The sequence below is a fragment of the Notechis scutatus genome, chromosome 1 (genome assembly GCF_049901735.1).
Source record: "Notechis scutatus isolate UNSWTSFEM ecotype Mainland chromosome 1, rNotScu1.2, whole genome shotgun sequence".
Classification (NCBI taxonomy): Eukaryota; Metazoa; Chordata; class Lepidosauria; order Squamata; family Elapidae; genus Notechis; species Notechis scutatus.
This window is the reverse complement of record NC_142009.1, coordinates 324,960,839-324,986,564: the sequence shown is the minus strand read 5'-3', so window position 1 is coordinate 324,986,564 and position 25,726 is coordinate 324,960,839. Positions and strand designations below refer to the sequence as shown.

Here is a 25,726-nt window from a genome sequence, read left to right as displayed (position 1 = left end):
ACGGACAGAAAAGTCAGCCTGTTTTTTTCTTGCCTATCGAAGCTTGCAGGAAGCATCATCATCATGAGGCAGGAACAGAATATTACCCCCAATATCAATAAATCGCATCTTTTGTGGCAGGCATGCAGGTGTGCTGAGTTTAACACACCTACCTCTGTGAATCTTTTATAATGGGTTTCCAAAACCTCTTTCCATAGGATAGGGTACATACATCCTGTGTTTTTTTATCAACGTGCTATACCAAATTATGTGAGCAGCTACTTGAACCAATACACCATTCTCAGAAATATTTTGTGGCATCTACAAACATTTCACTATTGTACTGCCATCTTGATCAGGGACGGGCAACTACACGACAACTTGCATGATCTGTTTACAACCTATACACAAGTTGTAAAGTTGCTATACTTGCCCACCTCTGATCTTGATGGTTCACCAGGGAAAGCCCAAAATAATGGAACAACCAGCTTGTACATTGAGGCTGCACAATCTACACAGCTTCATTACCCAGATTGGACACACTCCTTTAAAATTTTCACATATAAACCAGATTTCCTTTTTTAAGGATGTTTTTAAGTTTTGAGTTCTTCCAGTTTTCCTCTAGAATGATAAAACTCTGAAGAGGTCAGGATGCAGCTCAGTTAATGCTGAAAGAAGATGAATGCACACTAAACCACCCCAAAATAAAGAGCCTGTGTTTTTCACACAGATTGGTAACCTTAATCCAATTTTCTTAAACCAAAGCAATGCAACCTGTTGTTTAAGATAACAGGTAACAGAAAATAGCCATGTAAGACTTAAAAATGGGTTAATAAATGGCACAGGAAGAAAAAAAAACAATTATGAAAAGGGTGCAGATATTGGATTATGCTAAGAGAAGCATAACCTATTCATGACAAAGCAAAGCAGGAGACCATCAAAATAAAGACAACCTCCTCCCATTTAATAGAATTTCTAGAACAGGCCATTCAAATTATTGTCAAATAAGGTACATTTGGAGCTCAGCTTGTGGAGAGGAGTCAAGAACGGAAAATAGGCATCCCATTTGTCCCTTCCCACTATTTAATATAAAGATGCTGCTTCTCTATAATAAAATTGAAGGAATAGAATCCTATTAACAGCTCATCACCACATTGTAATCTGAAGAAAGGCAAGATAAGACACCACCATACCAAAAGAGCCTCTTGCTTAAATTTTAGCTGACATTTAGTTAGGCAGGAAGAAACAGGACCAAATCACTGATTAGCACTGATAATGGCCCAAGTGAAGCTTTTATTTAAAATCTTCCTTATTTTAATGCCCCTTGAGAGGCTTTGGGACTGTAATTCCCAGAATGCCAATCCATATCTTAGAAGTAACCAAACACACCTGGAAGATGCTACCATAAGTAGGGGAGAATGGGATTGTCAGGTAATACACCTTTTCTGTAGCTACGCCTGCTCTCTCGTGCCACCTGGGGTTCAGCTGACCCCCAATTTTGTAAGCATACACTATTGGTGAATGGTGAATTCTATTTGTATTAACAAGCTGGGAAGTGTATTTTTTTTAAAAAATGTGCAGTTTGACCAAGGGTGCCTACATTTTTGGATAGAACTACAAATGCGTGAGTGACAATGTAATAAGATTTTTCAGACAAATGTCTTAGTATCTTCTGAAGCTTTCTTTTCTACTGTGTTTTCTAATTTTGGTAAATATTACCTTCATAGATATTTCTTTGCGTAGCAAAAATATTTTCTAACAAATTTATCTTGTGGCATTTATTTTCCAGCAAAACCCCAAATACCATAGTCATTAGGATTAGCCATATTATAGAGTATCCCGCACTTTCAATTTCTCCACAAGTTTCTCAATTAAAAAAGGTACAACAGAAAACAATCAAAACTAAAAGGGGCAGATTATTAAAATTTAATCTCACTCTGTTCAGACTAGAATGACAAATGAGGCTCAGTTTGAAAGATTTTGAAGATTTATGCCAGGTGGCAATAGTAAATGCAATGGAATTGCTTTTTCTCCAAACTCTTCCAGAAATATTTTCTATGTTGTTGTGCCAGGCACCTGGTCAGTTTTCCCACTAAGACCCAGTGTCAGCAATGCCTTCTCTTCTGAGCAGGTTTGTGTCAGATTCCGCACATATTCAGAAGCCAAGATATATGTAGACAAAATTCCACCTTAGAAATACCCAGAGAAAGCTGCATTTTTAATAGGATGTCATTTCATAAATCAAGTTAGAGTGTAAGAAATTCACTGAGAAGATTTGGGTCTAAAAGAGCTCATACACATACGTAGTTCTTGACTAACCATTATTGACTCTGCAATTTCAGTTAAGTTATGATGGTCATGAAATTGGTTACCACAGGACAGAACCTGATTTTATTATCTCTTTTTTTGCCAGTTAAGTGAATGTGGCAGTTGTAAAGCAAACAGAGTTTGCTATCAGATGGTTTTTGCTTGAAAGTGGAAGTAAACACCAGTTTCCACCAGAAAGCCACACTGCAGTCACATGATGTGGGGCATTGCAAACCGTTATAAATGCATGCTTGTTGCCAAGCAACCAAAGTGCAGTCATGTGACATGTTTGTGTGTGTGAGTTGGAACATGGAAACTGGGCAGTAAGTAGCTTTCAGGAGGTCCTAAGTGACAAGTTGTAAGTTGAGGACTACCAGTACACTCATTGGAAGGGGCATAATATAGTTTGCTATAGGTTGCCAGATTCAAATCATCTTATTGGCATTTTGTTTTCATATTCCAAAGGAGGACCTACATGTTAAGAGTACAGAACCCTACATCGTTAGATGTAGACAATGCATACCAGTTCCAAGAGAAATATGGGAGAAAAAAGATTGCATAAAATGGGAGGCAGCTAGAGTCAGATTACAGGAGGAAGGGGTGTTAAGCCAAAACAAAAATAGCACAATAATACAGGTAGGAAAAAAACAGAAGCAAAGAATACAGAAGACATTTATTGAAAGCCAAAATAAAAAGTAGTACAGATAGGCAATTGACTGTTTTCTACAATCCAAACAAGCAAGTAGCTAAACACTACAGAAAAGGGTACTACGTTTTGTTATAAAATATGTTTAATTTCAATTTTTTTTGCATTACATTTTTTTTTAAGCCAGGCAATCAAATTTGTGGTGTGTTTGGTAGCCCTCCCATCCCAACCCCAATACTGAACCTTTAATAGTTGGTTATCAAAATATACAATACATTTGTTTTGCTGTAAAAACTCGAGTTCTGCCACCCCCTCATGTCTTACAACAGGTATAAAAAATTATAAATATTTACACCTTTTTTCTCATTACTCACATTTACATGCAAAAAAAAGGGAAGAAAAAACAAAAAACACGGGATCAGAAAAAAGATGAAGCCCCTCTTCCCAATTAATTGCAATAAGATTTTGTATGCTTCTTGGAAAAACACACCCAAACACACAAAGAAAAATCTTAATGTTTTGCTGACTGATTCAAGTTACCAAAGATTCAGCAGGAAGGCTGTGTTCCGAGGATAAGAGAGGCTTATGGGACATTTAGAAAGTTAAACTTCAGACAATTCTAACCAAGGTTCTGCTAGGATCTAGTGTTATCTCTGAGTGCCACTGGGTGGCTGAATTATTGTGAAGGCCTAAATCCCAAAAGGATCTTTAGCACTTGTCCCTTTAACTTTTAATATTGTTCTGGTGAATGTCAAAAGTATTGGCTGTGAGCTTGCAGCCACTGGGAAATTACACCCCCCCCCCCTTTTCTAATGCCCCTCATCCTTGTTCTGGACATTTAGAACAGAACTAGGGATGTAGGGAGGACTTTTATTCCTCCACTGCCTGCAAGGGTCTCTAAATCCTCCAAGAATGGCTACTGCCAATCTTGCCTGCCAGCCCAGTATTGTAGAGTAAGGAAAGGAAATAAGAGGCTTTTACTGTCTATTCCCAACAACTCATTTGAAACTATGGCTTAATTGGGGAAAGCTAGCCAAGAACACAATTCAACTACAGGGCAAGAGACTTTTTACACAGACATAATATTCTCCAACAGCACTGCTTAAAGACTACTTAGTGGCCAACTTCTTGCTCTGGGCCAGCCTCTGGCAATCTCTATCTGTGACTGCAGAGGTTTGGAATGGAGCTGCCCTGTGCATGTGGTCAGACACCCTTCCAACTTCTGCCATGCTACTCCTTTACCCCCAAAGTTAGCACCCTCTTATTGTGTGAATCAATATTTGTGATGATAAACTCCAATAGGGGAATTGTTTAGCAGATTGTGCTAGTTTTAACTTTCTGAGGTGGTACTGTTTGGCCAAAAGAGGACAGCTCTTAAATAGCTCAAATCTGTATTATATGCTGGCAATCCAAGCAGAACCTCACTCAAAATATCACACATTCCTCCAGCATAGTTTGGTTCCCCATAATATTGGGGAGGATTTTTTTTATAAAAAAAAAGTTAAGACTTTCCCAAAAGCAATGACAAAAGCACATCAACAGCTCACGTGAAACAGCAGGGAACACAGTGACTTGAGAGACAATATCACATACATTGAAAAAAATAACTTTGGTCCACAATTTGAGTAAGTAACCCTGATATTAAGTATAAGATTCTGGTTTATCTTTAAAAATCTTACATGAGTTGGAGCGCAATGTAAGGCAACACTGGAATACAAAGAAGGTAGATCAGCATGGAAAAGTTGGAGGCCACTAAGGATGGCATTTTAGGTGCTACTCTGAAAAAGATGTTAAGTTTATATTCTTTAAATAAAAGCATGGTTATTAAACTAAGATGACCCTTTAAACGTGGATCTCCTTTTTCAAAACAAGTGATGGTCGCTACTTTAAATATTGTTCAAAGTATAACATTAATTTTCAGCCATGAAATCACCTTGATAAACTAAATTCCTGCACTAGTTTTCCAGCTTACAAACAAAAATACAAGAGTACAGGATACAAGGGTAATAGAAAAGCAAGTCAAATATATTCATACCATCTTATCTATAAAAGAAAATATACTATTGCCTTTTTATATATGAATTAATATGAATATTTGGTCAACTGGAAAGTATTGCTAGGCAAAACAGATTGTATGTAAAAATAATAATAAAAGGAATTAAAACAAGAAATTGAAGCTACTACAAGAGAGGTCTTGCTGTAAGGGGTGAATCTAGGAGTGGAGTTTAAATGGCATCTTAACCCTTTAAGTAAGAGTCCAAAATATATTAATCTCAAACTCAAGTTCAAGGAATTTGATACTCCAAACAGATCTGTTCTTAGATTTCAATTTATGAAATCTGGGACTACTTGTATCAAACAGAACCTGATGAAACTTATTGCAGACAATGAAATGTTGATGAGCAGGATAAGGAAGCTTCCCTCTTCCTACAACCCTCCATCAATCTGAGTTTCAATAGACTATTAATGAAGGATTTCTTTTTTAATCAGCCTTCACTGTGAGAAACATTGTGGGCATGGAAATTAACACAATCTGTAAGGTAAGTCACTTTAGGGAGAAATGTCTAGATTGCTTAACTGAGAAAAGTATCTGTATTGTCTCCTCCTCTGTGGAAGACAGTAACCTTCAACTTTTCCCAGTATCTACTGTTCCTTCTACCTCAGGTAAAGAAAATGTCTAAGGCACCAGAGGATAATCAATGAAAGGCTGAGGAAAAAGGCAATGTTTCTGCTCCCTTTCCCCTTCCCAAGGCAACTGTGTTTAGGGAATAATAAAAAAAGATTCTAAAGCTAACTGCACAGTTTGGGGGTCTCTTCCAGAGCTCATAGATAAAGGCATCACTGTGAAGTTGACAAGCTGTTTGAGGGAGGGGAGGGACTGTTTTGTTTAAGTATGGGAGAGAAGGTAAAAGACTCCCAGAGAGGCTTCCAACAAAGAATGTAAACGTTTAAGCTTGTGATTTTTTTTTCCTTGGTCAAAGATTGTTACCTCATTCTCTGCAAGAAAGATTATAGCAATGTGAATTAAGATTTGCTCATTGTTTTTTTTTTTTTAAAAAAAACAGTAAACTGTTTTCTTCCTTAAAAAAATAAAATCTGTTTTAAGGTCACTTCAGTTGCATTCTCTCTCTCTCTCTTTCTTATAAAGTGGCTTCTTTTTGTTTCTGGAATGATGGAAGTTGTCCCACCCCATGCTGGTGGTCCAGCCATTGAAAAAAAAATGCAAGGCTGAGCCTAATAAGAAGAGTGGTGATTTGTTTTTCAGCCAGGTCCATCGTGCTACATGCTTTTCCAAAGCACTTAAATTGTGGATTTTGAAAAGGACACACGCAAGTGGTGGTTTTCACCAAGGTCGTGGTTATGGAGCTCGATGAGTGACTGAATGGCTTCTTCCACGGATCCCATCTGGATGAGAGCCATCTTGCGGTCTCTCCTGCCAAAAACAACTTCGGTCAGAGGATCAAGCAAGTGTGTCCTGGACAAAATTAAAATTCCTTTCAAGTATTAGAGTCTAGCATCAGCAATGGCACTAAAGACTTATATACCACTTCATAGTGCTTTACAGCCTTCTCTCTAAGAGGTTTTACAGAGTCACCCCTAACAACCTGGCTCCTCCTTTTACCCACCTTGGAAGGATGGAAGGCCGAGTCAACCTTGAGCCTGGTGAGATCTGAACTGCCAAACTGCAGCAGAAGTGGCCTGCAGTACTGCACTCTAACCACTGTGCCACTAAGCCAACTATCATGGAAAGTAAGTAATCCTTTACATTCTGATGGGTGATTTCATGGAGAATTTCTTATGAAAAAATAAGCTAACACTTATTTTCAAAGGCTTTAAATTAAGAGAAATGTTAAAAGCCGGATACAAAATCCAACAGCTATACATATAATTCTCAACCTATGACCATAATTGGGCCTGGAATTTCCATCGTAACTCGTTGAGGTCGTAAGTTGAGTCAGACCTGATTTTGTGACAAATTTTACAGTGGTCATTTAAGGAAATCACTGCAGTCATCAAGCAAGTATGCAGCTTCCCCAATGGGCTTTTTTTTTTTTACTGAAAATTTGCCAAATTGTAGCAAATTGCAATCATTACTGCAGGATGCTGCAACTGGTTATGTGAGCCAGCTGCCCAGTGCCCAAATTGCAATCATATGACCATAGGGCAGCTGTAATTGTCAGCTACAGGTCATAAGACACTTTTTCCAAAGCCATTGTAACTTAGAACCAGTGTTAAACAGTCTAAGTTGAGGACTTACCTGTGCTAATTTATATAGAGCCAGTCATTCTTGGTTTGACCTAATTACTCCCTTTCCAGCCTTAAATATTATCCTGACCCCCCAAAAATAAAAGGTGGGGGAGGGGGGGAGGAGAAGAGAGAATGGACTCTGCTGTTTGGCACAAATGTTTTTGTGATGGCAGGAGCCCCGAACTGTATCCTCAACTCACAAATGGGCAATTACTCAGAGGACATCCCCAAAGTACCCCCAGTTTAAGAAAGACTGCTCCATCTATTGCCTATAGAAAGCTAGACGTTCAGAGGAACCTTCAGAGGACCAGGGAATCCTCAAGCATGAGGCAGAAAAGCATTCAAGGAAACCACTGACTGTCACCCTCCCTTCTCCAGGGAAACTAAGACCACTTACTGGAAGAATTTGAAGCCTTTCACCATTCCACCATTGCTTGAGAAGAGCAGCTTGAGATCGTCTTCTATTATTGAAGGCCTGGAGCAGGAACAATAATTGGGGACAAAGTGAACAGATTAAAAAAATGTGGAATCCTTGCTTCATTTCTGCAAACATCAAGTATCATTCCAATGTCATTTATTTCCAATCACAATTCTATGACTTATAGAATTGTCAGTCATTAACAGAAAAAGACATCTAAATAATTTCCCCCTCTAATATAGACCAATGATAATCAGCAAGGTACATACAAACAAGGCTATTCACAAGTTACCACGACCAAGGAGGAGGCATCTTCCACTTTCCGATCATGTGCCAACTGCTCACAGAGTGCAATCACCTGGATGTGTTGAGCCTGTTCCAAGTGGGACAAGCTCACAGGCATCATGGAGGCGATGAATTTCTGAGCTACCTTGAACTTAAGTCCCATTGCATTTGAGGCACATGACAAGCTCACATAAGATCCCAACACAAAAAATGCAGGGCTACTTGTTACTTAAAGGTATTTACATACTATGCTCAAAATTAAGTTTTAAGAGCCTGTTTTAATTAAGAAATCTTGTTTCCCCCAAATAGTCTGTGTGAAGGCTATAGCACTGGGCAAAGCTAGAATACAAGTATTAGCTGCCCATTTCTTCTCTCCTTGTCTCTGAAGCTGACATCTTTCTCCCAAACAGCAAACTATCATAGAAAGATTAGATAATCCCTTGCTAGGGGACTGAACTCATTATTTATATGTTGCATCTGAAATTGTTGCTCTTGTCCCAAACACAGGGCCTCAGGGATCTGAGCTTATCAGCCACCAGTTTGAGCACAAAATCTCATCTGAGACTCAGTATATCTGAGATCAATGGGAGAGTAGATAAGGGAGAAGCTGAATAAATGGAGAATATGCAGGATCTTCTCTGCTGATACAAATCCATGTACCAAGTTGATACACTCGAACCCCTGAGAAAACTTATTATATGACAAAGTCATGACATAACTGTACTGCTGTTATGAGCTGCTCTTAGACCTGGAAACAAGCAAGCAAATTAGCCAAACCACTGTTATCTCAGGACTGCTCTCCTTGAACACAAGTAGACTACTTACGGAATATTGGAGAGGTGAAGAGTGGCAGAAGGGGGAAAGATGTTTTGAAAGTTCTTGGAACCCGGCTTCTTAAAGCGATGAAGAGGAGAGTTGCCATAATCCTTGGTCAGTCCTTGGTCTTCCTGTCCTTCACGGGGCAACTGCACTGTTTGGTGTTTTGACAGAGTGATGCGGATAGGCTTCCCATGCAGCTTTTGACCATTGAGATGGCTCATGGCTGCCATAAATTGAGAAAAAGGAGAATAAACCTATAGTAGTTTAGCTTCAGCGGAGACTCAAATGTATTATTTAATGGACTTGTACAAACCTGTCTGCCACCAGGTATAAAAGTTCCACTTTCAATACTGCATAGCATTTAATTTGTCAAGAAATAAAACTGCTGACGTAAAGCTCATTGCATAAGACCTTGGTTCAGACAATGCCAAAATCCCTTAGCTGTGCTATTCTCATAGGACAGCCAAAGGGTTCCTGACCTACATAGATACAAAACTTGAGGAATGGGTTTAATAAGAAAATACAAGTTGTCCTTGACTTACAACCATTCATTGAACATCCAAAATGGTGCTTATGATTTTTGCAGCACATGATCCAAATTCGGTCACATGATCCAAATTCGGTCACATGATCAAAATTCAGCTCTTGGCAACCAGCCATGTATTTATATCAGTTGCAATGTCCCGGGGTCATGTGACTACAATTTGTGATCTTCCTAATCAGCCTCTGGCAAGCAAAGTCAAGGGGGGAAGCCAGATCCGCTTAATAACTGCACAATTCACTTAACAACTACAGTGGCAAAAAAGTCGTACAATTGAATGTGACTCATTTAACAACCACCTTGCTTAGTAACAGAAATTCTGGTCCAATTATGGTCATGACTACTTGTATTCTGTCTACTATAAATGCCCCTTGGGGAAAGAAATTATTAAAATAGCAATAAGAAATGCCATCTTCCCTTTCTGCTGCTTTCAACATATAAACAGGGTCCTTCTGCCCCCTCAGACCAAGAAAATAGAACAATCTGCACTTTCTCTTCAAAAAATTTTTTTATATATATTTAGGCAGTAACCTTAAGAATGATTAAGCCACCCTGAGAGCCTACAGTTGAAGAAAAGAAAAAAATGCTTTAAGTAATGAAAAAAATCTAAGTGGTATTCTCTCAAGGATAAGCAATAAGGTTCATTGTTAAATTCAGAGCTAAGTCTATTTTTCTGTCATCAAGACAAGAGGACAAATTGGTATGGATGGAACATAGCTTACATTGTACCCTGCTCTAGGCTAAAAGGATGACATTCTTCATATGTCGTTATTTGCAGTGTTAACCTGATTCTTGGGGTGGAATAATCAATAAAATGACATTCCTAGCTCAAAAACCTGTTCATGGAAGAATGCAGAGAATCGGTTCCTACATTTCCATCCCTCAACTGAAAGATGTGAGTTTGAAAATGTATGTTAACAAAACTAATTTCTGATCTGGACAGATAACAGCTTTCATAATGCTCTGCAATTCTTAAGAAAAAAAAAGTATGTTACAGCTATATATTGCCACAAAGTTTAATCATATAAAAGGCACAAAATAACCCTGAAAAGTTTCAAAAGGGAAACTTCTTAGGATTATGTTGTGCCTTTTATATGATTTATATGCGGAGTGTTTCCAGTCAAATAATGTCAGTACATTAGATTTAATAGAAATTAATTTCTGTGCTATTACTGCATTTCCTCACTGAGGTGTTATCGCTAATGTTTAGGAGGCTCAAAAGTAAACACACCCTTTGGACCCAGCTCAGTCAAAGCCTTGCGGCTGCCAGTGACAAAAAGAAAAAAAGGGGAAAAAAAGGCATGACATTTTACAGATGCACCTGACAAACAGGGTGGGGGATGGGAATGTAAGATCCAAAGCACTTTCCCACTTTGGTCCTGAATACTTGCATCTTCTTAAATATGCCTAATGCACACAACTATTTCAACCTCAAAAAATTAAGAAAAATAAACATCACTAACTAAATGCATAATGCATTAAAGAAAAACAGGTGTACAAGTATATCCTCTCTGGGAAAAGTATGAACAAAAAAAGCATTTTACTTCTGAAATAAAATCATGCTGGTTAAAGAAACAGAACATAAAGAAGAAGCATAAAGATTTCTATGTATTATATATAAAATACACTGCTCAAGAAAAATAAAGGGAACACTTAAACAACACAATCACACTTCTGTGAAATCAAACTGTCCACTTAGGTAGCAACACTGATTGACAATCAATTTCACATGCTGTTGTGCAAATGGAATAGACAACGGGTGGAAAGGATAGGCAGTTAGCAAGACATCCCCAATAAAGGAGTGGTTCTGCAGGTGGTGACCACAGACCACTTCTCATTTCCTATGCTTTCTGGCTGATGGTTTGGTCACTTTTGAATGCTGGCGGTGCTTTCACTCTAGGGGTAGCATGAGACGGAGTCTACAACCCACACAAACACAAGTGGCTCAGGTAGTGCAGCTCATCCAGGATGGCACATCAATGCGAGCTGTGGCAAGAAGGTTTGCTGTGTCTGTCAGCGTAGTGTCCAGAGCATGGAGGTGCTACCAGGAGACAGGCCAGTACATCAGGAGACCTGGAGGAGGCCGTAGGAGGGCAACAACCCAGCATCAGAACCACTACCACCGCCTTTGTGCAAGGAGGGACAGGAGGAGCACTGCCAGAGCCCTGCAAAATGACTTCCAGTGGGCCACAAATGTGAATGTGGCTGCTCAAACGGTCAGAAACAGACTCCATGAGGGTAGTATGAGGGTCTGACGTCCACAGGTGGGGGTTGTGCTTACAGCCCAACACCGTGCAGGACATTTGGCATTTGCCAGAGAACACCAAGATTGGCAAATTCGCCACTGGTGCCCTGTGCTCTTCACAGATGAAAGCAGGTTCACACTGAGCACATGTGACAAACGTGACAGGTCTGGAGACACCGTGGAGAACATTCTGCTGCCTGCAACATCCCCCAGCATGACCGGTTTGGCAGTGGGTCAGTAATGGTGTGGGGTGGCATTTCTTTAGGGGGCCGCACAGCCCTCCATGTGCTCGCCAGAGGTAGCCTGACTGCCATTAGGTACCGAGATGAGATCCTCAGACCCCTTGTGAGACCATATGCTGGTGCGGTTGGCCCTGGGTTCCTCCTAATGCAAGACAATGCTAGACCTCATGTGGCTGGAGTGTGTCAGCAGTTCCTGCAAGACGAAGGCATTGATGCTATGGACTGGCCCGCCCGTTCCCCAGACCTGAATCCAATTGAGCACATCTGGGACATCATCTCTCGCTCCATCCACCAACGCCACCTTGCACCGCAGACTGTCCAGGAGTTGGGGGATGCTTTAGTCCAGGTGTGGGAGGAGATCCCTCAGGAGACCATCCGCCACCTCATCAGGAGCATGTCCAGGCATTGTAGGGAGGTCATACAGGCACATGGAGGCCACACATACTACTGCGCCTCATTTTGACTTGTTTTAAGGACATTACATCAAAGTTGGATCAGCCTGTAGTGTTTTTTTCCACTTTAATTTTGAGTGTAACTCCAAAACCAGACCTTCATGGGTTGCTAAATTTGATTTCCTTTGATAATTTTTGTGTGATTCAACTATGTAATGAACAACGTATTTAATAAGAATATTTCATTCATTCAGATCTAGGCTGTCTTATTTTTGTGTTTCCTTTATTTTTTAGAGCATATAATATTTTAATAAAATGAGTGTTTCAGCAAAAAACAATAGATCCATTTTATTCACCACAGACACAAAAATAAAAAAGTGTATATTTACCCAGTTGAGATTGATTGCCATCTGCCATTTGAACCAAGGCGTTCTCCTTTTTATTGAACAAAATCTTCACTCTTTGTACATCACCATATACCCCTTAGGGAAGTCGGCAAAGAAAAAAGCAGGTATTCAGAAAGAAATTTTACTTATCTCAAATTCATCCAAGACCCATTCAAAACCCCAGTCTGTTTTCACTCCACTTAAAAAGTTGCTTTATTCTGCTGAGGATAAATCTGATCAGCAACAAGAAAGCTGGAGCAATTATTTGGAGTACTGTACTTATAAGCCTACTGGGGAGCACCCAACGAAATGCCAACTGCTGCCAGCAGAGCTGAGATGACCATTTCACATGCTATCTGTTTCTGACCTGCCCAACCAACATGCAAAGCAATCAAAACCATGCACAACAGGTAAAATGAAACTAAAAACAGCACAAATTTCGTAACTGGAGCATTCAACCAACAGCAAACCCTCCCTCAACCACACTTGCTTTCCCCAAAGTAAAATCTCAAAATGAAAAAAGGTAATAAAAAAAGTGTGAATGATAACATACCGAAAAGAATAAAGAGGCATTGGGGTGTAACTCTCTTTAGAGAACAGCAGAGCAAGGCAGCGGAGGGACAGGGAAGAGGTAAGGAATCGGAGGGGAGAGTGAAGGTTGTGCAAATCGTCGACAACGAAGGAAAGGTAGAGTCCCCGCAGGAAATGGCGAAATTGGTTGATGGATGATGAAGTTTTCAAGATGGTTAATATTGAAGGGCAAGTTGGTTTCCGAAGAGCAGGAAGGTTTTTTTTTTTTTGAGGGGGGCATTTTTATATATATTTATATATATTTGTTTCAAGCAACAACAGGAAGCAGAAGTACCGTGCAGTCAGTTGGCAAAGAAATTCCGGATCAGGGAGAAGGGGAGGAAAAAAAATATTGAGGGATGGGGTGGAGAGAAAAGAAAAAAAGTAGCAAAAAACAGGTCAGTAAATACATAAAAGAAATATGTCGTGTTCCATCAGTAAAGATTTATAGATTTCTAAAACATACAACACTTTCAACAGAAAAAAAACTAGTTAATAGGTTTTTTTTTAACCTAGTGGAACACAACAATAAAAGAGGAGCACTTTACTTAAGTAAGATATAACTAAGAACGAGAGGCAGTATTGCAACAGAGTGACTAAAGGGCATGATGGTAAGGTTCACATCCTGGGCATGACAATGCCAACAAACAGAGGCAGAGGCCCATTTAAAGCTCCCGGAAAAAAACCTGCCAAGGACACCCATCAGCTTTCTAAAACAGAAATGATTACTTAGTTCTACTTTTAAACAACCCTGGAGAGGTTTTCAAGCAACAGGTGTGAAAAGGTTCTCTTCAATGTCAAAAGTTTTAAGCTTCTCTCCAAAATCTGGTGGGAACCAACTATTGTGAGAGACGTAAGGCCTCATGTAGTCATCAGTTTTAAATCTGTATCTTTCTCTTAAGATAGTTACCATCTGCTGAAAGCGAAAACAATCTGGCTTTAAATTCAGATTAATCTGCCATCAAATTTATACCAAATTGAAGAAAAATCCAGCTTTAATCTGGATGAGGGCTGGATTCTTCTTTCCCTGCTGGATATTTAGGGTAAAGCTCCAGCTATGACAATGTTGCTGCCACTTTCTCCTTATAGATTCTTGTGCCTGAGAAATAGTGTCTCAAGAATACCGAACATAAGTAAATGGGTGGCACAAGTGTCGAGTGGTCTTTCTAAAACCCAAAAGTGTGAAGCAGCATTGTGCACACTGCAAATGAGATACAGCCTTGATACCCTAGAGTCCATATACCAACTGACAGGCAAACTTTGGTAGCACTTTAGCTTGAGACTGCAGGCAACATTTATAAATCAAGAGTAATCAATACAAAACCCGACAAAAGTCTGAGAATCCATACTAGTCTAGATCTCCTAAGCCACAATTGTTTGCCAGTCTCCTGTCTCTTATATATAGTTTCCAATGCTGGCGAAGGGGGAAAGAGGAGATGGAGAGTAAGAGTCCCTCTGGAGAATACTGCCTCTCAACTGTATGCACAGATTAAGTTTCTATAACACTGATTACACAAGCAATGAAAATAAAAAGTTGAAGTCGTTAGTTCAGCTTCACTAGAGATATCGTAGCTTCTAGCCCAAAAGAGAAGCTGGATGAATGAGTAAAATAAACACACAAAGAGGCATGGAATCAGTTGCTCAGCAATACTCACTTAGGCATATCTACTGAGTAAAATAGCCTCAGAATTTTGGTTGCAACATTTCTCAAAGATATACTAACTAAAAACTGCTAGAGAGTAGTTTTCATGCATATTTGAGGTCAGAGGTGCTAAATTTAAGATGCAAAGAGAGATCCAACCAATTTCATAGTAACTTGTATTTTCAGTACGCTCGTCATGTATTCAGCTCTTTAGAATTCGATTCCAGACATTTATTTTCCCTCTATTTTCAGAAGCACCTGCTTCAACTATTCTTTTCCCATTTTAAAGAATTTACCTATTCATTTTCTGATCTCTACAAAAGGTATTTTTCATTAAAAATGTAGAGATCTCTGATTGCTAGGATAATATAGAATATGCTTCCGCTCTGTCACAATTTAAGTAAAATCCGTAATAAGTTCATTAGGAATTTCCTAGTGTTACTGAACATGAAAAAGAATTGAACAATAGTGCACCTGATGCTACAAGTCTTTGCTTAACTTCATTAATTGCTCATTCACTTCAGGAAACTCTGTAGCCATTAATCGGGTGCTTGAATGCTTAATTTTTATTTTGGAAAGAGAATAAGAAAATGCTCAGGGAGAACTGAAACATTTTATTACTGCATCCTCCCTTTACTATTGCAATTATCTAGGATCTCAAGTTAGGGGATTTGCTCTATAACTGATCACCCATGTCAAAAATTTTCCTAGTAAATCCTAGGAGAGATCTGTTGTCAGAATTCTAGCAATCCATAGGATCCCAGAGGGTCCTGTAATGAGATGAGTATTGCTGGCAAAGTCTCATGTCCTGAAAAGAAGAGTTACAGTGGATAGGTAAAAACAACAAAATGGATTACAAATGATTAATTTCCTATTAATTTTCAAATTGGTAATTCTTTCATCCATCCCTCTGCAGTGGAGCTTCTTACACAGGCAATGTAAGCAGAAATTTAACTTTTAAGCATAGCTTTAAGCACCAGGGTTCAAGCAATAAGCTCACTGCAGAGGCAAAACTGAATGTAATTTCTACTTCTTCAGTAACCCACTTCAAAGTCCAAGTGGATCTATTGAATTACATCCTTTGTGCAGAAGATCGTTTAACATGCCTTCAAGGTCCATTTTAAGGCAGCCAAATGTTTCAATCAAAAAGGGGAGAAAGTTAAATGGAACTGAAAATGTAAAATTATTTAAGAAGTTAAAGAACAGAATAAGGCACACAATTTTAAAAGAATTTTGGTAAAGGAAAATATATCGATGCACGTCAAAGAAAATACATACTTGGCAAAAGATAAAATGAAGCTAAGCTGGCAAGGGAGGCAAAGATCAAGGCACCCAAATAAAGAGGACAGAATGAACACTGTCACTCCAACTGCAGGGTTTGAAAGTTACAACATGCCAGGGGGAGGACTACAGGGTTTTTGCTGTGGTGAGGAAGACCCAAGTAGAGACAAAACCAATAGGGTAAAAAGTACGGCGGAAAATTTCACAACGAAATGGTCTTAAAATTTTGCTTTGGGGAGTGAGAGCAGGTCAGTAAACACTTTGGCTCACACCAAGGGAGGAGCAACGATGTTAAGCCTTCCACCCACAGCCCATCAAATATCCAAACGCAGGTGAGTGTGCCTACAGCTATTCTGGACGACAACTTCTAAGGCAGGGGTGTCCAACCTTGGCAACTTTAAGACTTGTGGACTTCAACTCCCAGAATTCCTCAGCCAGCTTTGCTGGCTGAGGAATTCTGGGAGTTGAAGTCCACAAGTCTTAAAGTTGCCAAGGTTGGACACCCCTGTTCTAAGGCATACAATTGCCACCACGGTTGAGGGCAATGTATTGTAGTCCACGCCCCTATTTGCTTTTTGAATCAGCTGCTGGACTTTGATTTTAGACACTCCATTTCGGGGAGGAAAAAAAATAAAATCAGCATTTGAAGCTTCAGCACAAGATTTTTGGGGGAAGAAATAGTTCAGAGAGAAGCAAGATCAGAAATTGGAAGGAAGCAAAAAATAAATGAGATAATTCGGATAGAAAAGATTACAAGGCTTCCACTAACCTCTGGGTTCAAATTGCTAACCAGCAGAACGGAGTTCCCTGCCCCGGTAAAGCCGGGAATAGCAAGCCGTCCTGCGGCAGCTGCGGCTGCTGCGGCTGATGGGATACCCAAAGGAGCAAGTGCTCCATGTACATTTGGAACTGAGAGGCCTGAAAAAATTAAAAAGTATTAACCAGTAGAGAAGTCCACAGCACATTCCCTGCTACGACTTGCAGTGGAAATAAGGACCTTTGACCAACATGTTTCTTAAAAGAAGTGCTTTGGTGTATGTATTTTCTTTCATTCAAGGACCCAGAAACCAGATACACTTGAACATTTATGGGCTGAAGCATCTCCAGTTCTGGCATTGCTCAGGACTCTGCTCTCAGCTTCCGACACAGGGAATAAGCCTTGAGGGGCTGCATTTGGCTCTTCTTGGGTGATGTGGGAATCAGACATCTGCTTTTAAACAAGTTCTGCAAAATTTCATAGGCTTATTTAAGCAAAATCACTTGGGGGGGGGGGGAGCAGGAAGGGAGATGACACACAAAGCAGTGCATTTGTACGTTTTTTTTCACCAAGGCATGCTGGAAGTGCCTCATTCTTTTTATCATGCAGATAAACCATAGCTATGTACATTCCAGTCACTGACAAATGACACCATCCCAATACAGGCATCTAAACATGAACTTATTCTATTGTATCAAAAGCACATAATCCTGAAGGGCACATAAAAAAGTCGTTTACCTCCTTTGTCCATCAGAACAGGGATTATTGTGTGAGAATATGAATAGTTCTGCCTTATTTTATATAGGACCAATGGGAGAAAAAGTATGTATATCTTGCAAGGATTATCAGTGTCTGCTTCAAACATTGCCTTCCAAGCACTACATCCAGCAAAATTTAATAATAAAATCCATCAAAAGTTATTAACAGAAATTTTACACTTGAGGCATTAAAATTATTAGAATTCCTACATCAGCTCAAGGTTGACTCAGCCTTCCATCCTTCTGAGGTTGGTAAAAAGAGGACTCAGATTGTTGGGGGCAATATGCTGACTTTGTAAACTGCATGGGGAGGACTGTAAAGCATTGTGAAGCGGTATATAAGTCTAAGTGCTATTACTATTGTTAAAGTGCCAAATCTCAAATTTAAGACTTTTCAGTCTCTTTCCTTCCTATCAACTATAAAGTCAACATGCCCATGTGCTTTCTCCTCAAGGTAAAATACATTTTGTTCGGATAGACTGAGATGTTGCCACAGCCTAGCTATCTAGGCAAACTCTTTTTAATTTATTGCCTTTATGGTGTCCATACTATAAATCAACCTGAATGTTTTTATCTTACTAGGACAAAATGTTCCAAGCAAATGTTGAAACAAAAATGAGGTGTAATTCACATTCTCATTAGGATCTAAGCCACTACATGTAAATAAGAGAACTTTGGGCACATTGAAAACCCACTACTGGAACTAAGGAGATGTTAGTACAATTTCCATGATGACAAGGATCATCACAGAATATGGGATCCTTATGAGCCTGTGGTCTAGATTTCTCAAATGGTGCCGATTACTATTCCCAATCTGCTACTAACATTTAGGAGTCCAAAATAATAAGAGGGAGGAGGAAGAGCAATGGTACAACGAAAGCGCGAGCAATGTTTAAAGAAGCAGTACCTGCAGCTTGAGGAATTGCAAAAGCAGGAGGGAAGCCAGCTCCTGTATAAGGAGAGGCTGAAATGATCCCCGGAGCACCTACAAAATAAGAAAAGATCGGTTAGTTCATTAGACATGACAAACTATCTCTCTCCCTCTCTCTCACACACACACACTCCCTATTTTAAAAAGAACACAAGTCTCACTCCCCCTTAACTAACATCCTAGGAGCCATGGTGGTTAGAATGCAGTATTGCAGGCTAATTCAGCTCACTGTCAGGATTTCAAATCCTCACCAGCTCAGGGTTGACTCAGCCTTCCATCCTTCTGAGGTTGCTAAGAGGAGGAGGTAGATTGGACCCCCACATTGGGGGCAATGTGCTGACTGCAAAACTGCTTAGAGAGGACTGTAAAAGTGCCATGAAACGGTATGTAAGTCTATTGCTATCCTCACCTGGATCAATATTTCAGACTTGTCCCTTCACAGGAAGGTGTAGGAAGATAAAAGTTTAATAAACTGTTATTGCCATCAGGACAACTGCTTTCCAATATTTGTTAATTGACAGGGTAGTTACTTTTCTGCATTGCATTTACAAATGTTCTCAGAGCCAACTGAACTAATTTAACTGTTTTTATTGTTCAAACTGTTCATAGTTTCCTTTTGGATTGGGTATTCTGATAATAGTTGATATAAACTATAAATAAAGCTTAATTACTTTCTTCTTCACAAGTATTTGTAAAACTAGAAATGCTAGAGTTTCTGTGGGGAATGCCTGGAAAGCTGTATTATAAACAGGTACATTTGACAAGTAAATTTGCTTCACAAGGTAAGAATATAATGTAATGGAGAGAAAATCAGAAATCTCTGTATTATTTTTAGAGCAAAATAGAATGCTAGAACAACTTTTTGACATTTTAAATCTAAAGAGTAAATTTCCACAATACAGAGTTCACTCTGCCAATTATTTTCCAGTAAAGGCTTTGGCCCGCTAATTTTACCTTAAACGTGCCACATGATTTTTTACTCTTCATAAACAGTTGTCTCACAGGAAATGAAAGAAATTCCCCAAAGTCTTTTCTTTCCTGATCAATAGAGCCTCAGGTGCCTCTAGAACATCACTCAACACATGGCTCTAAGAGAACTTGATATATCTTTTACATCAAGGGATCTTATATATGTAAAGGAGGAAGACATATGAAATATTAAACTGTACTGGGAGTCTATTTATGAATGATAATATAACCTAAACATTTTATTTCATGTGTTGTTTGCTGTTCTTATAGAACTATTTGTCGGATTTGGATATTAATATTTTCACCTACAGCTACAACTGGGAATTTTAGTTGGTAAGTAATGGTTGTTAAGCGAGTTATTGAGTGACTAGACCCCCAATTTTATGACTCCTTTATACAGGGGTCATCATGGTCACTAAGCAAATTTGGCTTCCCCAATTAATCTTGCCTGTTGGAAGCTGGTTGAGAAGATCACAAATTGCAATCACTTTTTAAGATGCTGCAACTATTAAAAATGCAAGCTAGTTTCAAAACACCCAAACACATGGCCACTGGGGGCTGCAATGGTTGTAATTGGCTTTTTCTGAGGCTACTGAAACTTTGAACTGTTGGTAAACGAACAGTCATAAGTTGTAGACTATATGTACCTAGTAGTTTGGAATAACATAATGCCATAGGCTAGCAGAACATAGAAAGAAAGCTTGTAGCTATATTAGCATTTTATGTTTGTTGTGGTTTCTGCCCTTAAGAACACGGTATAAAGTAGGCTGAACTGATGGTTAGGCGGAAGGAAAGATTGAAGTCAAAAGTGGGCCGCCTAATTTGCCAGTTAATTGTTGCTAAGAAGAAATAATTATCCCAGGTTTCCCAGTTAAAATCTTCTCGCTCAATCCTTTACCAAAAGCAGCTGCCATGGTCTGATCAAGGGAAGGTTGGTTGTCTCCAGAAGGCAGGTCTGGCCTGGTGTAGTCTCTGCTCTTATCGTTGTTGTATTTTACATTGAGGCTTGTGAGCTTGGAAAAGTCAATGCGAAGGGTGCAGCAAGCATTGTAGATGTTCTGCCCATCAAGTGACTATAAAAATCAAAGCAGAGTAATCTAAGTCAAGCAAGTTACTTCAGGAAAAAAGATTCTACATACTCTACATCCATCCAATGTGTAAAACTGAGAAATAATCTTAAGGGAGTAAGTCTTAAGAGAATGCCCATACAATTGTTTGCAAGGACTTGGAGGTTATGTTTAGATGAACATGAGATTAAATCTTTAAATCCCTGAGTAATGTACATTATAGTGTAATGCAATGCTGTAGCTAAAATCTAATCTAGAACAATCCTATAGTCCCCTGGAAAGAGTAGACAGGTGCAGGCAATGTCTCAGAGGATGGAAAGCAGTGTTCTGCTTCTCCACCAATCCCTTTCCCTGCTATGTAGGTTTTAGCAAGATTTCCTTCTTTCTAAAGGTACTCATGTTATGGGATATGTATCTGGTCAAAGTAATTATGTTTTTCAGATTTAAGCACTTTCAAAATTCCCATCCCAATTAACTTAAAACTCTATGTTTAAAACTTAGACCTAATTCATAAAACTTGCACGATCTCTTAATTTTCTAAAATTAGCAACACTCCTCAAAGTCAGCGAAAATATCCCAGACAGTACTAGTCACAATGGTTTTAGTTTGGTTCTGCTGCATAGGCTTGCTTCTTGTAATATATTTGTATAATATGTTGAAGACATTATAGACTGGAAACAGAAACAAGAACAGAACTCACCAATTTGGCATGCTGGGCACTCATAGGGTCTGCATATTGCAAGAGTGCTTGAAACTGGTTGTTCTTGGTAAATGTGATTATTTTCAGCACTGTCCCAAATTTGGAGAAGATCTATGTTTGCAAAAAAACACAAAGAAGTCATAAAGCCATTGCTTCCAAGCCTTTTCTGCAACTGTGAAATAGGTTGGGGAATGATAACTCAACACAACCAAATTGCACCACAAACTTCCATTTCAAGAGGAAAAAGCCAAAAGATTCAAACACATAAAGGAGCTACTGACAAATTCTTTGTGAGGAAGTTACATTACATAAGACATCTTTGCCCAATCTCAAGGGGCAGATCACGGTTTTTTTGCAATTCCATTTTGAATTTAGCAACTCTAGGTGGCACTAGAGGTACAGTAAAAAGAAACCTTGTAGGTCTCTCCCCCCCAACATTTCCTTCATTTTGCATGCAGTGAACCAATCATTTCTTTCAGAGCAAAGCCTGCCTGTAAACAGTTACAGAAAGGAACAGGGCCCCCCTGTGCTTTACTTCTTGCTAATATTTTACAAAGACTGGAGAAGTTGTAAGCATTATGGTCACACAGTGCTTTGGATTCAATCTACAAAAGATACAAATACACCTGAAGAGCGTTTTATGTGATCTAAGCAAAAAGCCACAGCTTCTTTAAGGTATTACAGAGAGGTGCCACATTTGAGAACATTTATGTTCAAAAACACGTTCCAGGGATCCCTTGTGAAACAATGTCTAATATATGTAGCAACATGTACCATATTAACTGATAAGGACACAGGTGCTTTTATATACATGGGCACAGGCATATCAGAATTTTTCCCTAATGCACACATAGTGAATAAAAGCTAGTTACACATGGTAACTAGAACAATGTTTCTCCATCTGAAGGTGTCTGTAGTGCAATTCCCACTAGCTTCAATAAGCATGATAAATGATAAAAACAGAAACTAGTCAATTTAGTAGGAGAAAGCAAGGTTAGAGGACCTAGATCTAACACAAAAGCAGCTTTTGTACCTCAAGAATCCAATCTGTTTTATAAGGATGGGAATAAAAATAATACTGTGTAATAAGAATATACTGTATATTATCCTAATCTAAGCAAATGTCAGGAAAAAAAAAACCAGTGTGAGGATTAATGAAAGCAATCATAAATATTCACGCCACTTGTGACACAAGTTATCACAGCTAATTCTCTGCCACATGTTGGTCACTGAAAGCTGGAAGTCACATCTCACCTGATGGAGGACATCTAGAGTAACAGGATAGAAGAGGTTTTCCACAATGATCCTCAGGACTGGGCTCTGACCAGCCATGGCCATACCAGCATCCACAGCTGCTGCAGAAGCAGACAGCGCCAGATTCCCAGACTGGACAGAATTTACTGCTTGCAGGGCTGCTTGAGCACGCTATGGAATCAAACATTTTAAAGCATCAATAAAATAGGGGGGGAAAGCACATATTCATTATCCTATACTAGCAAGGATTATTTTCTTTCAAACTCTCTCAAATATGACATTCAGTTGCTACTTTATGAAGAAAAAAAATCTGGAGAAGTTGTCTTGTGATTCTGCCCTTTATGAAAGGATGCTGCATGACAAAATTATTAAGAAGCCGGGTTATCTGCTCTTCTCAATGAGTGCAGATGTGCAAACATAAAAGAAACCGGAACACAGCAACAGGTAGTCCTCATTTAATATGTTCATTAGGACCAGAATTTTCCTCACTAAGCAATGTGACTGTATGATGTTATGTGACAGCATTACTTAGTGACAGCAATCCAATTCCCATGGGTGAATATGGCCGGTCATTAATTGAGGCCCTCATATGACCAGGAATTGCAACTTCCTGCCAGCTTCCATCAAGCAAAGCTGACTGAGAAACTGGCACGTTCCAGTCACAACAAACCTTTTCTTAGGTGGTTTATAAACAGACCAATAGGTGAACAGTGCTGTGGCATAGCACAAATGTAGCCAAGCAACTATGTGCAGACTTTAGAGTGTGGGCTGGGATTTGGGTGTGCACTACAGAGTACAAGATCCCTGGGATCTTATTTTGTATAGTGGGATTCCTTGGAAGAAAAACCTATGAGGGAGCAACCTTACCTGCTAGCTTCCTATTCATTTTGCTTGTGGGAAGTCAGCAGGGAAGGTCATAGATGGTAATCACACAGCCACGGGATGCTGCAATCATCATAAGTGCGATGGCTGTTTAAAGCAGGGGTCGCCAACCTTTTGGACCTCAGGGATCACCAAATTCATAATTTTAAATCCCACGAACCAGAGACCCTGGGAAAATCCCCCAAAAATGTCTGCAGGAAAATTCCCCACCCCGTTTTCCTACAGATTGATCATTCTTTATTTGGGATCGCAGGATACCGTCTCCAGCTCCGTTCTCAGGGGGAGACAGAGAGACTTTTGGCTTCATGCAAGGAAAGCAGCAGAAGTCTTCCTTTCTCTCTCCCAAACTCCCCAGAAATGACTCGTGAGACTTGTCATGCTGGCGCAGCCTCTTGGAGCAGGATGCCTTGCAGAGTCTCAAAGACTCATTTCTGGCAGAGTTTGGGGGAGAGAAAGAAAAACTTTTGCTGCTTTCCTTGAATGCAGCCAAAAGCAGAAGAAGAAAGAAGCGGAAAGAAGCAGCCTGGTGGCCAGGCCAGGCGCATGGAGTGAGTGGGGCAAGTTCCCCCCTCCGCACTTTCTGCCCTCCCCTCTCTACCTCGTGTTGTTCGCAATGCAAGTGATGCAAGCCTTGTGTTCCCGCGCAGCCTGGATTAATTGCTTTGGGGGGTGCTTTGGGGGTGACATTTCTCTGTGGACCACCAAAGTTTTCTCGCGGACCACCAGTGGTCTCCGTCCCACTGGTTGGCAACCACTGGTTTAAAGTACTATTCGTTCAGGGCTGTAAGTGAGTTTAAGTACTATTTGTTCAGTGCTGTCATTGAACAAGAGGTTGTTAACCAAGGACTACCTATGCTTCCCCTTAGCAATAATTATGAGATTAACTGCAATACAATGTTTCCATGGTTAATAAATTTTTAAAAAGCTGTAGTATAGGTTTAGCCCACTAAATCCCATTAAACCTAGGGAAACCTGAAGTCATATACATGTTTATTTAACACAATATCTAGCTATAAAACAAGACTCCAATCCAAATTATTGCCTCTAGCAAGAATTACTTTATTACAGGAGCCCCCAACCTGTGGGCCATAGCCCACTCCCGGGCCATGGCCTGTTTGCAACTGGGCTCTGTGAGTGATGGGCTGGCACATGCACAAGCGGTAGGCACCAACACTCCCAGCCTGACTCACACCCACTGCTCACACAAATGGTGTGCGTGCATCTCAGAAAGGTCTGTCATCTTCACCAACTTTTCCTCCACTGTAGTATACTACTGAATCTTTCCATCTTTGTGCATCTAATATTGTTGCTGAAGGTTATGCATAAAAACGAAGTTCCATGACTTTTTCCAACTTTATCACATCAAAATGGAATCCTTTAATGCTTTAACCTTTCACTTTTAAAAAAAAAACCTCTTTTCTCTTTTATAAAATGATAGGCATTTCTTTAAGGAGAATTGTATGTGTATTATCAAGCTTCAGTTTCGCAGTGAAATGTTGCAAAACTTAAAACCTCGACTTATTCCTCACAAAATGATATTCCTAAGAATATTCCGTGTTCTTGCAAATCTTGAGTTTATTCTCTAAACATTCATCAGTTTTTGTCTGCGTTCTCCCCTTTCACATCCAAAATTTTTGCCAGGACTTTAATTAGCTTTTCTCTAATGTCTTCTGCAGGAACCTCTGTGATAGCCCTAAGTCTCACAGAAAACTCTTCTCTCTCAATTACAAGTTAGATTACCTAGTTCTCTTTGCAATTCTCTGTCGACAACTTCTGTGTTACTCTCCAAAATTTCCACTTCATCATTAATTTGTGCTATGTTTCCAGGCACTTGTTTTACAGTTTTCCATCTTCTAGACTTATGTCACCTCTTCATCTTTACAAGTCTTTCATTTTTTTTCAAAAGCTGTCAATTTAGTAGCAGGTGACTCAGCTTCTACTGTGAACTGCTTATTCTCTGAAGCAAATCAGGTATGATTCCTCTTCTGCAGGTTGCTATGATGATCCTCCCCTCCCCTCTATTCTTGTGAAGTAACTGCCATTATGGTATTAATCCAAAAATGAAAATGTCTCAAACAAGGGAAAACAAAAGGTAAACTTCCCCTCTCCTTTCTCCCTTCCTGTGCCTTTAATACTTCAGACTCTAATGGTGCTCTGTAGTTACAATCAATATCACAATCTACATCCCCATAGCTATGGTCAACATCACAGGCTGGCTCATGTTATGCTTCTTTTGTAAAATCCACTAGATGTCTGCATTCTTTAATAATAAACAAAATATATTCCCACGAAGGTCCAGTTTGTCTTATTTAATTCCAATTTATTCAAAGCACTTTCACACACACACACACAAAAATCAAAATAACTGTTCCCTTTATCGGTTTCAAACTTTCTTACTTAACTCGTT

At 39.5% G+C, this 25,726-nt stretch overlaps 1 protein-coding gene across 4 annotated transcripts in view; it reads right to left on the bottom strand.

Moving 5' to 3' along the window:
• Window positions 1–2,942: 2,942 nt before the first annotated feature.
• The window catches only part of PTBP1 (polypyrimidine tract binding protein 1), a 39,412-nt gene continuing 16,628 nt past the window's right edge, over window positions 2,943–25,726 (bottom strand). For 2 of the 4 annotated variants that reach the window (XM_087952584.1, XM_087952585.1), the window contains 10 exons: window positions 22,438–22,608; window positions 21,184–21,294; window positions 20,315–20,489; window positions 18,424–18,501; window positions 16,771–16,919; window positions 13,062–13,095; window positions 12,512–12,604; window positions 8,709–8,925; window positions 7,578–7,655; window positions 2,943–6,407 (listed from right to left, as the gene is read on the bottom strand). In XM_087952584.1, coding sequence (XP_087808710.1) covers window positions 6,233–6,407; window positions 7,578–7,655; window positions 8,709–8,925; window positions 12,512–12,604; window positions 13,062–13,095; window positions 16,771–16,919; window positions 18,424–18,501; window positions 20,315–20,489; window positions 21,184–21,294; window positions 22,438–22,608 — 1,281 coding nt within the window. In that variant the 3' untranslated portion in view covers window positions 2,943–6,232. The remainder of the gene's footprint in view (window positions 6,408–7,577; window positions 7,656–8,708; window positions 8,926–12,511; window positions 12,605–13,061; window positions 13,096–16,770; window positions 16,920–18,423; window positions 18,502–20,314; window positions 20,490–21,183; window positions 21,295–22,437; window positions 22,609–25,726) is intronic. The other 2 variants (XM_026670987.2, XM_026670988.2) reach the window with 1 other exon arrangement.